This window comes from Camelina sativa, chromosome 12 (assembly GCF_000633955.1).
Source record: "Camelina sativa cultivar DH55 chromosome 12, Cs, whole genome shotgun sequence".
Taxonomy (NCBI): domain Eukaryota; kingdom Viridiplantae; phylum Streptophyta; class Magnoliopsida; order Brassicales; family Brassicaceae; genus Camelina; species Camelina sativa.
Window position 1 is genome coordinate 23,713,331 of NC_025696.1, and position 11,708 is coordinate 23,725,038.

The 11,708-nt window shown below is 36.9% G+C and overlaps 3 protein-coding genes and 1 pseudogene across 5 annotated transcripts; 3 read left to right on the top strand and 1 right to left on the bottom strand.

Annotated features, from left to right (window-relative positions):
* On the top strand, positions 1,518–3,317 carry LOC104732507 (extensin-2-like). 3 transcript variants are annotated; one of them, XM_010452056.1, is made up of 2 exons: positions 1,518–2,930; positions 3,054–3,317. In XM_010452056.1, exons 1-2 carry the CDS (start codon positions 1,542–1,544, stop codon positions 3,156–3,158), a joined length of 1,494 nt encoding a protein of 497 aa, XP_010450358.1. In that variant the 5' UTR covers positions 1,518–1,541; the 3' UTR covers positions 3,159–3,317. The 3 variants fall into 3 exon arrangements, with proteins under 3 accessions (XP_010450358.1, XP_019089384.1, XP_010450357.1); XM_019233839.1 differs by having other exon boundaries at positions 1,518–1,678; positions 1,748–3,317; XM_010452055.1 differs by having other exon boundaries at positions 1,518–3,317.
* On the top strand, positions 4,136–5,186 carry LOC104732508. The gene is made up of 5 exons (XM_010452057.2): positions 4,136–4,323; positions 4,393–4,482; positions 4,565–4,672; positions 4,753–5,004; positions 5,085–5,186. The coding sequence occupies exons 1-5, from the start codon at positions 4,171–4,173 to the stop codon at positions 5,169–5,171; spliced, it is 690 nt and encodes a 229-aa protein (XP_010450359.1). The 5' UTR covers positions 4,136–4,170; the 3' UTR covers positions 5,172–5,186.
* LOC104733791 lies at positions 5,229–6,096 on the top strand. The gene is made up of 2 exons (XM_010453338.1): positions 5,229–5,511; positions 5,608–6,096. The coding sequence occupies exons 1-2, from the start codon at positions 5,419–5,421 to the stop codon at positions 6,094–6,096; spliced, it is 582 nt and encodes a 193-aa protein (XP_010451640.1). The 5' UTR covers positions 5,229–5,418.
* Positions 8,390–11,708, bottom strand: part of LOC104732509 — a 5,095-nt pseudogene continuing 1,776 nt past the window's right edge.

An 11,708-nucleotide genomic window follows, 5' to 3' on the forward strand; every position in this document is an offset into this window, starting at 1 on the left:
TTTATAGTGTTTGCAAATAATAAAATAAGGATTAAAGCCGTGTTAGCACATATTTAATAATTTTTCATTAATTCCAACATGTCTTTTTTATAACCACATTATATAGTATTTTAAATTTTTTAATTTTACATATTCATAATATTTTAAAATTTATTATATATATCTATATATTAATTATAATATTTAAATAATTAGGAATCGAAGTTTTTCTTACGTTAAAAATCAAAACTCACAGGTTTGGAAAATAAAATGTTAAATATATCATAGTTTATGTCTCTATATAATATTGATTGCTGTTTTTATTTTTTGGTTAGAATGAAATGTAAAATATTTAGGAAACAAAATCTGAAATGATGTTATTTTTGGAAAGTTTTAGGGATTAAATTTGTAAATAAGTTTTTAAATACATATAACTTCAAGGGCAAAACACCAAATATACTTCAAAAATGTTAATATAGATAATATAGATTTTGGAAACAAAATCTGTCGTGATACTATTTTTGGAAATTTTTGAGGGGTTAATGTTGTAAATAAAAATTTAAATAAGTAAAACTAAAAGGGCATAACACAAAATGTACTTCAAAAATGTTAATATAGATGTAAATATATATCATGTAGTCTCTAAAATTAAAATTTAGCGTTAAAATTTTACAATGATATTTCATTTGGTTTTTTGTAACCCATACAACGAAAATAAGAAATCGAAAAATAATAATAATTTGAGGTATTGTGGAAGAGAATGAGAGAATGTGAAAATGAAAAAGTAAGCCAATATGAGATAATGAGAGAATGAGAAAATGCTTATTTATATGTTAAGAATTAGTGTAAGTTACATTTAGAATAGAATTATGAGAGTTACAATTATAATTTATTGTGTTTGAATAAAATTGAGTAGTAGAATATGATTAATACATAATTTCTTTTATTTTCAGTTATAATTTTATTTTAATGTGTGAGTTAAATGTATTGTGTTAATTTGGTCTTAAATATTGTTTAAAGCAATTAAACAATTAAAAAACAAATAAAAATATATAAAAAAATTAGAAAGCATTAAATGAAAATCAACCAATAAGGAGAGACCAAAACTTTACTTTTATGTATATGATTATGTTTAACACAAATGAATATTGGTTCCATTATTGTATAACTTTGCTCATAATAATTTTGTTTAAATTGATTTATTCTGCACATAGTGCGGGTTGTTACTTATGGCTAAATAATCTTTCAAAAAAACTGGTTTATAGTTCTCGAAACAAATCAAGTCAATATAAACGAAACAAAATAATGTGAAAACATCTTTAACTTATTGAAAGTTACTAGAGAATCTAATAATTTTTCATACATCCCACACATCACTATTTTCAAACAAACAACCTAGCACGTCCTCTAAATGTAGAAAGTGGTGCCACACTATAGCACGAACCCAAGTTGGGAAGATATTATAGTATTTACACACAGAAGAAAAATACTATATAAAGGACTTTCATTTTCAAGTAAATCATAACCAAAACAAAGAAACCAAAAGAGCAGCGACGAGTATTATGAAATCCTCAAGAATGATGGGGCGAGTGCATTGCATGGTTTATGTCGTGGTCTTGAGTGCCATCGCGGCTACAGTCACATCATATCCTTACTCCTCCCCTAAAACCCCGCAATACAATTCACCGGTCCACAAACCATCTCATTCACCTAAAAAGTATACCCCATACAATTCGGCATCACCACCATCTCCACAACAATACAAAACACAAGCCCCTAAGTATACGCCACATCCAAAACCATATGTTTACACCTCTCCACCACCACCACCTTATTACTCTCTTTCTCCAAAGGTAGACTACAAGTCTTCACCACCACCATACGTCTACAGCTCCCCACCACCACCGTACTATTCTCCTTCTCCAAAGGTGAACTACAAGTCACCACTACCGCCATACGTCTACAGCTCCCCACCACCACCTTATTACTCTCCTTCTCCAAAGGTGAACTACAAGTCTCCACCACCGCCATATGTCTACAGCTCCCTACCACCACCATATTACTCTCCTTCTCCAAAGGTAGACTACAAGTCTCCACCACCGCCATATGTCTACAGCTCCCCACCACCACCATACTACTCTCCTTCTCCTAAGGTAGACTACAAGTCTCTACCACCTCCATACGTCTACAGCTCCCCACCACCACCATACTACTCTCCTTCTCCTAAGGTAGACTACAAGTCTCCACCACCTCCATACGTCTACAGTTCCCCACCACCACCTTATTATTCTCCTTCTCCAAAGGTAGACTACAAGTCTCCACCACCGCCATACGTCTACAGCTCCCCACCACCACCATATTACTCTCCTTCTCCAAATGTAGACTACAACTCTCCACCACCGTCATACGTCTACAGCTCCCCACTACCACCATATTACTCTCCTTCTCCAAATGTAGACTACAAGTCTCCACCACCGTCATACGTCTACAGCTCCCCACCACCACCATATTACTCTCCTTCTCCTAAGGTAGACTACAAGTCTCCACCACCGCCGTACGTCTACAGCTCCCCACGACCACCATATTACTCTCCTTCTCCTAAGGTAGACTACAAGTCTCCACCACCGCCATACGTCTACAGTTCTCCACCACCACCATACTACTCTCCTTCTCCAAAGGTAGACTACAAGTCTCCACCACCGCCATACGTCTACAGCTCCCCACCACCACCTTATTACTCTCCTTCTCCAAAGGTAGACTACAATTCTCCACCATCGCCATACGTCTACAGCTCCCCACCTCCACCATACTACTCTCCTTCTCCAAAGGTGAACTACAAGTCTCCACCACCGCCATACGTCTACAGCTCGCCACCACCACCATACTACTTTCCTTCTCCAAAGGTGAATTACAAGTCTCCACCACCACCATATTACTCTCCTTCTCCAAAGGTGAACTACAAGTCTCCACCACCGCCATACGTCTACAGCTCGCCACCACCACCATACTACTTTCCTTCTCCAAAGGTGAATTACAAGTCTCCACCACCACCATATTACTCTCCTTCTCCAAAGGTAGACTACAAGTCTCCACCACCTCTACCGTATTATTCTCCTTCTCCGAAAGCCAGCTACAAGTCTCCACCACCACCATATGTATCCAAGACACCCTATTATTGATTTTTAATTGTTTCATAACCAACAAGCGTGGTTGCAATAATTTCTTTCTATGATTTTGTCCCTTGATTTTTTTTTCATAATTTCTTTCCATTTTTTTTGTCATGCCTTTATCTAACTAATAAAATTTGGCTATTTTTAAATGAAATTGTTTTTAAGATTTGTTTGAATTGGCTTAAAATTTGTAATATGTTCATTCCACACATTGACTGCGCTATTCTCTTACCAACTGTAATATCACATCATGGTGGGCACCAAAATGATTGCGTCGAAACCAGCATCATACCATGAACACCCCTTTTTTTCACTACAACAAATATGCACATTGATAGCAGACGGATATAGCTCATTTTCCGTCACTGCTATGAAAGATGAGATTTTTTTTCGCTTACTTTTTAATAGCATCTTATTAACGCTATGATAGGAAAATTATGTAGCGGGAAACAAAAGTGACTTTTGTCCGCCAATACTTAGTGAAATTATTCACTTAATCGCCAAATAAAAAAAAAACCCAAAAACTCGACACACTCTCTCTCTCTCTCGTTACAACCTAAGCTACAGTCGATCTCTTCTTCTAAATTCTCTATCAAATCTCTATCAAATCTCAATTTCTTATTTTAAATCTCTATCAAATCTTCAATTTTATCGCCGTTTGTGAAAAGCCCCAATTTCGCCGTTTTTGAGAAGCCCTAAATCTCCATATCCATCGCAATTGAGAGCTCGAATCCGTTTTTGAGGCATGTCTTTCTTCTTCCTCCTAATTTCGTTATTTGTTTCGATTATTTGTGATTTCAAACAGCTTATGTGTGATTATTTATCTAGTTTAGTTATCTGTTTTGTTAGGGTTCGATTTATCTAGATTTATTTCGTTATCTGTTTTTTTAGGGTTCGATTATTTACAGATTTTGAGAATGTGGAGTTTCGAATCCATCTGTTTTGTTAGGGTTCGATTATTTACAGATTTGACTCAAANGAGCTTGATGAAGATTGGCAAAGGATATCTGTGATTCACCAGATGGGACATTTGTGGCGATCACACAAGTCTGTCACGGTGAAGGCTATAAATTTGGCTGCAAATAACCAAGAGAGGATGAATTTGAGACCACCAAATATTGGTCCTGTTGATTGGCAAAAATTTGTCAAACTCAAAACTAGTGCTGCATTTAAGGTAATTACTTGTGATTATAATTGTTTAGTAGTTGATTGGTGATTAGTAATTAACATGTTTCATTATTAGGCCGTGAGTGAGAAATATAAAGCAAAAAGAAAGAATCAGATACCTCACACCACTAGTCGTAAAGGGATCAGCAGACTAACAGAAGAAATGGCAAGCATATATACTACAACTATGTTGTTTATTATTATACATAGTGCTTGTACTGTTACTGAAATTTTGTTTTCTGGAACAGAAAGCTGAAAGTGAAGATCCTTCCAGCGTGACAAGACTAGATGTTTGGATCAAGTCTCGCACCAAAAAGGATGGTACACCAGTAGATACGAATGCAGCTGATTTGATTGTAAGTCTGAATAGAGTTGTACACCAGTAAATAGTGTGTTATCGACTAGTAAAACCTGAAACTGTCTTTATGTTTTTCAGCAAAAAGCAGCTGAAATTGGTGGAAGTGATGCTCCAGCATTTTTAACAAATCCAGATGAAGATCACCTCGCCAAGCTTTTAGGACCTGACAATTCTGGTAGGCTGAGGGCAATGGGTAGAGGCATGAGTAAGACCAAATTAGCTTGTTTACAAATGCAGAGCAAGTGTATGGCTGAAATGGAAGAGCGGCAAGTAAAATTAGTAAAACAGGTCAATGCCTTGGAAAGTGAACTTGGCAGAATCAAGAATCAGGTTAGATACTTAAGAGTTCTCTACTATTCATCAGCCAGTTAGAGTAATATAAATTGATGTTATTTTTGTTTATGTTACAGAGACCAGAAGCTGAAATGGATGAAAACTCAGCTGCAAGAGTAACATATTCTTACTTCTTTTCATATCAGCTAAGTGATTCTTCTTAGTGTCGTTTATGATTCTTAGTTGCTCATGAAATTGTTGCAGAGTGTAAACAAAAGAGCACATCCTAAGTGTGTGTTTGTTGATTGGTCTGACATTGATGAAAATGTTGGTGAGGGTCGGATTCTTTCTTCTGATCCGGATGACATAGTGAATGACTGTCGTCTTGGCCCTTATGATCTCAAAGTGTTAGTTGAAGCTGCATATAAACCAGATGCATTTCTATGGAGACCTGCACAAAAGATCTTTCATATGAAAGAAGCTGTTGGACATATAATCGCATGGCCAACTGATAAGTGTAGACTGGTAGACAACAACATCCAAATGGAAGACATTGCCCCTATGGTATTTATAATTTCTAGCAATGTGTTAGCAATGTATTACCCCTGTCTATAATGCTAATTAATTATATTGGATTTGTTTACTGATTGTGTTTAACAGGGTATACAAGGAAACAAATGTAAACTATTGGATTTGTCTAAGGGTGACGTCATTGTTGCTGAGGGGCGTTGGGAGACACAAGAACCAAGTGCGTTGGTTAACGGAATTCCTCTTGGACCAAAAGCAGTTAAAGTATTTGTGGATTCAGTAAAGCAGCCTGATACATCACTATGGAGACCTACAGCTGAAATGTCATTTCTTGAGGACTGTTTGATGGCTTACGTATCTTGGCCCCTGAGTAAGGTTGATTTTGAAAATCCCTCAACTCCAACTGGTCAGAATGCTACATCACATGCTTCTTTGTCTGCATCAAAGGCCAAGTCTGCAGCCACAGCTTCTAAGTCTGCTACAGAGTCCAAAACTTCAGCAACAGCTTCAAAGGCTGCATCGCAGGCCAAATCTGCATCTATGTCTTCTAAGTTTGCATCTGGTTCTGAATCTCCTGTTGATGAAGCAACGGGTCCAATATCTCNTATTTATAATTTCTAGCAATGTGTTAGCAATGTATTACCCCTGTCTATAATGCTAATTAATTATATTGGATTTGTTTACTGATTGTGTTTAACAGGGTATACAAGGAAACAAATGTAAACTATTGGATTTGTCTAAGGGTGACGTCATTGTTGCTGAGGGGCGTTGGGAGACACAAGAACCAAGTGCGTTGGTTAACGGAATTCCTCTTGGACCAAAAGCAGTTAAAGTATTTGTGGATTCAGTAAAGCAGCCTGATACATCACTATGGAGACCTACAGCTGAAATGTCATTTCTTGAGGACTGTTTGATGGCTTACGTATCTTGGCCCCTGAGTAAGGTTGATTTTGAAAATCCCTCAACTCCAACTGGTCAGAATGCTACATCACATGCTTCTTTGTCTGCATCAAAGGCCAAGTCTGCAGCCACAGCTTCTAAGTCTGCTACAGAGTCCAAAACTTCAGCAACAGCTTCAAAGGCTGCATCGCAGGCCAAATCTGCATCTATGTCTTCTAAGTCTGCATCTGGTTCTGAGTCTCCTGTTGATGATGCAACGGGTCCAATATCACCAATAAAGAATACTTTACCATCACAGTCTCCTCTCAGGAAGTCTCCAGTAAGTGTTTTCATATGTTATGAAGTTGTTTTTGTTAATTATATGATGACTGATGGTTTATATTGTAAACATGGCAGCGCATTAATAAAGTTATTTCCAAGGAGAATAAGAAGTGCAAGTTGATGGATTTAACTGAAAAGAATAGGGTTGTGGCTGAAGGACGATGGGGAACAAATGATCCAGAACATAAGGTTCACTTTACTCGCTTGGGTTCTAATGCAGTTAAAGTGTGGATAGATGTTGTGAAGGTGAAAAATGTAAAAGTTTGGAGGCCATCCGATGAAATAGAGATTATTGAAGATGCACTTAGCTCCTGCATTGCTTGGCCAGAGAACAAGGTCATTATGTCTTAAACTGATGGTTTTATTGTGTAATGTTAAGTACTTGAGATTGCTTGTTTATTTTGGATGTTCTTGAGACTTTGATGGTAAACTGATGTTCTTGAGACTTTTGTTATGTATTTTGGATCTGAGACGTTTATTAATCAGATTTTATGAGATTTTATAAAACAGGTTATGTGTGCTATAATCACATATCAGAAAATGCTATAAAAGTACAGGTAAACGTTATGATAAAAGAATATACCATAGCACAGTAAACAAGATAAAACAGCATTTCGCAACAGCTATATTAGATATGTATAACATAGCACGAAAAATTAAATATTGTATAAATTTTTGCAAAATTATAATCTTGATAATACAGCAGTTTATTAGAGCTATGCTATAAAACTATAACATAGCACGAAAAAACAAATGTTGTATAAATTTTTTCAAAATTATGATCTTGATAATATAGCAATTTCTTAAAGCTATGTTATAGTTTTATAACATAGCATACGTAATAAGTGCTATTGTATATGGGATACATATAATAACAGTGCCCAAATACAGCGCTCATGAAAACGCTATCAAAGACCTATGATAGCGTTTTTCTCTGGTTAACAATGTGCATATTTGTTGTAGTGTTTTATCTCTTACTTTCTCTATTTAATGGTTCTTGGGAATTTCAGATTCCAGATTAGATATTGCCTTATACTTCATGAGCTGTTACTGACACCGCTGCAGTCACTTATGCCTTTCCCTATGAACAAGCTCTGTTCTATTTCACTATCTTGTTATACTTCATGAGCTGTTACTAACACCGTTGCAGTCACTTATCTTCTCAATGAAGTTGGTGTTTCCTCTATCTCTAATACGAAGTATGGACTCACGTATCAAAGAAGAAAGCTCATTGCGTAGAAGATTTAGTTTTAACGTTTCCTTTTTATTATATGTAAGGTTTTAGTAGTTTTCCTTTTAGTCTTTGCTTATGTCGGTTTATAGAGATCTATATAAAGGATCTCTACAACATCAATAAGAATCAACTTCCAAGCATTAACTTTTATTCTCAATAGAGACTAGGGTAAGGGAAGCTTAAGCTTTTACGTTCTCTATTTTCTAAGCATCTTTAGGAAACTTACGACGGGTCCAGTTACTAGGTCTGCGACAAAGGTACAGGCTCATAACAGTCTCGCATTAGGTTGTTTAGTGTGATAATGTTCGTATCCAATATTAATGATCTGTTCTGGCCAATCATGGCTTCCTTTGAATTTGTTAAAGTGCACTGAATTGAAAACAAATTTATTGTTACAAGACGTTTTGAATAAAATTTTCAAAAGCAAATGGTGTCCTCAAAAACTCAACTTCCTCTCACTGATACATGCACACAGAAGCAGACGTACTGTACTATTTACTGAACAAAAAGAATCTCACTAGCTACAATCATCTCACAACATATACTTGTATACATTTATATATATAACAGACATCTGCCACCTGACTGGATCGAATATGGATCTTATCCTGCTTTCTCGTGTCAGATCGTATCACACCATACCTTTACATATAGCTCGGATAAGGATTGTAACCTTGAACCTGGCCATGCGGTTGGTGTTGATTACCATTGGATACAAATGGGTTCCCAAATGGGTTCATATTCTGCTGCTGTTGCTGGTAAGGTTGTTGTGCAGGCCCCATCATCATTCCTGCGTTCTGATGCTGAAACCCGAATGTTTGATGATTTTGGTTCGCCATTTGAATAGGAAGAGGTGCTCCGACTCCATTAGATGCAAAGAAAGGTTGGTGCATCATTTGACCGTTATGAACTGCATTTTGTTCCCATGGATTGTAACTCCTGTTTTGCTGTTGAGTCACTCTGATTGCATCCTCATATAGGCTGTCAAGTGTAAGCTTGTCTAGTCCACCCGCCTTTTCAGTCAAACGACACATGAATTAATCTAATGTCATAAACCTCAACTTTCTGAAATATAATAGAGACAGAGAGAGAGGAAGGGACAAATTTACCAATTTGCTATTTGCAGCGGCACCTTCATTGGAGCTTGGGGCAGTCACAAGCGCCAATTCCCAACCAGTCGAGTTCCCATTTGTAAAATCAGTTGTCAAAGGTGGCGGCTCAACTGGAGAAAACAAAAACATCAGGTTCATTTTAATTTGTTATTTACTGGGAAACAGGAGCTAGGAAATGATATATTAATAATCCATGCGAAATAAATTGTATACCGCTAACAGGAACAATAGCCAAAGCCAACGCATTTTTCTCTTCGAGTTCAGAGACCACTGGAGCTGGATCATCCATAGACTAGCAGGAGAAAGTCAAATGAGTTAGCACATTAGTTCCAAGTAAAAGAAACGCAAGGTTAGAAACTGGACAAATACCAAAAGATCAGGTTGTTTCTCTACAGGCTTCTCTGCTTCTGCTGCTTTAATTGGTTCAGGTGATGCTGGTTTCTCTTCAACAACCTTTGGGGGCTTTTCGTACTCTATGGCCAAAATCTCTTTGGGAGCAGTAAGTTTCTCAACTACCTGCCATTAACGTAAAAAGCAAGTTTTAATAATAGCAACTTGGATCATAGTGTGATGAGTTTGTTCATGCAAAAAAGAACAGGAAACGTCAAACATATTTGGATTTACAAAACCAAGTACAAACGAAAAGATAAAGAAACGACGACAGTTTTACAAGATACTCTCATACCTGCTCCTTCTTGACACCTGCTGCTAATGGTGCTTCTTTCACATACTCTTCCATTGCTTGTAGAAAAGAAGTGGGAGGCTTCATACAAAACAAGATATGGTGAGGAAAACAATTGCAGAAATAACCGAATCAGTATTCACATTTGTATGAAAATCCAACCTGCTCAATCTTTATAAATCTATCTCCACGTCCAACATTAACGCTTTTGCAAACTTCTAAAAATTCAGAAAGCCTCCCTGCCTGAACACCAATGAAACCAAACTTAAGGTGGTTCTTGTGCCAAACAAACGTTAAAGTAGAAACCAACACACCAGTAAGAGGTTGTATGTACCTGTTTTACCGCTCTCCTGTACATATCCAAAGCCTTCAGAGCATCGTTTCGTTGCATCTCAAAGAACTGTTACAAGGAAAATTTGTGTTTGAATAAGTCAGGAAAGGGAGAAAAAATATATATGCAGAAAAAGAAGCGCGTTTGCGTACCTTATCAACCAAATTGTCGATTCCATCTGTTAGTGCTTGGTATATCTTAGTGCTCTCAGATATAACCTAATTGGTGAGAAGTAGACCGATAATCACAAATGCTGTTAACAAAATTTAATCGAGGAACAGTTAATGCCAGTTAACTGTATAGCATACCATTGAGAGTGCCAACTGGATAATGTGATTTTGAACTGCTGCCCCTTCAGGCTGCAAAGATGCACCAATGTCATGTCGTTGAACGAGAGTGAAAGAGATACAAGATAATAGAAATTTACTTTGATATATCATCTAATGATCATTGCTAACAAAATCAAACACTAAACAAAACTGACGTCGTAAACCCTGAAGCGGATTTATCACCTGACAATCAAGAACACGGAAAAGAAGTTCTTGGAGAGCTGGAAGTTGTTCGAGCAAGTCAGGAGTGTCCAATTCTTTGGTTCTCTGCATGTATAGCACGTTCTTGAGAATTCTAGAGTGAAAGAAAACTCTCTGAGAGCTCATAAGAGGAAAGAGTTGAAAACAGAAACTTACTGGAGGGTCAATCTCAACATCGTACTTCAAAACACGGAAACACTCTAACCGCTCCTCTAAGAATAGAGCATAGAAACGGACCCAAGCAGAGTAAGCCCAAGCTGAAAAAAGGGGTAAAAGAAAGATAAGTATACCAAAGAGCTACCTGTATAAAAAAAGGGAGTCAACGAAAATAAAAGCAGTTTACTACCATTTGGACCGGAATCATCTTTAAAATGAGACATATTAAGCATATGACTCCTGCTTCTGCTATAATTAATAACTTCTTCATGAAAGGTCTGGTCCACTTCCCTCAAGGCACGGTGAATAACAATAAGAGTTTTCAGTGCAACCTGTAAATTTAAGAAGAATCAGCAGCAAGTAGTAAACATAAAACCACGACCGTATTTACAACAATAGAGAATCAAATAAGTTCATTGCGACTTCACAAAAACAGACAGTGAAGCTGTAGCAGATAGATCTTACAAACTAAGAATACTTAACCTTAGGTTATCTAGCAATTCCAGTTCTTAGCACATTTCTAATAAGTTTACCTATGTGAAGGTTAGCGACAAAAAAGAAAAAACCAGCAAACAACAAACGAAACAAAAACCGTACCGCCCAGTTATGTGTTCTTGATAACCGCCTTGCAAGAGCATGGATGCACTATGCAACATCTGCACGCGGCCTCGTTGCTGAAATAGCCATGAAAATAGCTGCATAGAGAGTAGACACACACACACACACATAACTCGTTTATACGCCTTTTTGCAGTAAAGGAATCAATGGGCGCAAACAAATATTTTGCAACCAAAGGCACTAACCATCTATGATTTACCCACCTCTGATGTATCTTTCTTTAGAAGGACGCTCCACATGATTAGTAGCCTTGACAATAGCAATATCCAATTCCTGCAAAAACCCCATCACACCACCTTTGTTAGCTTAAGCAGAAACATAATAAGAATTAAAAAAAAAAAAAAAAAAG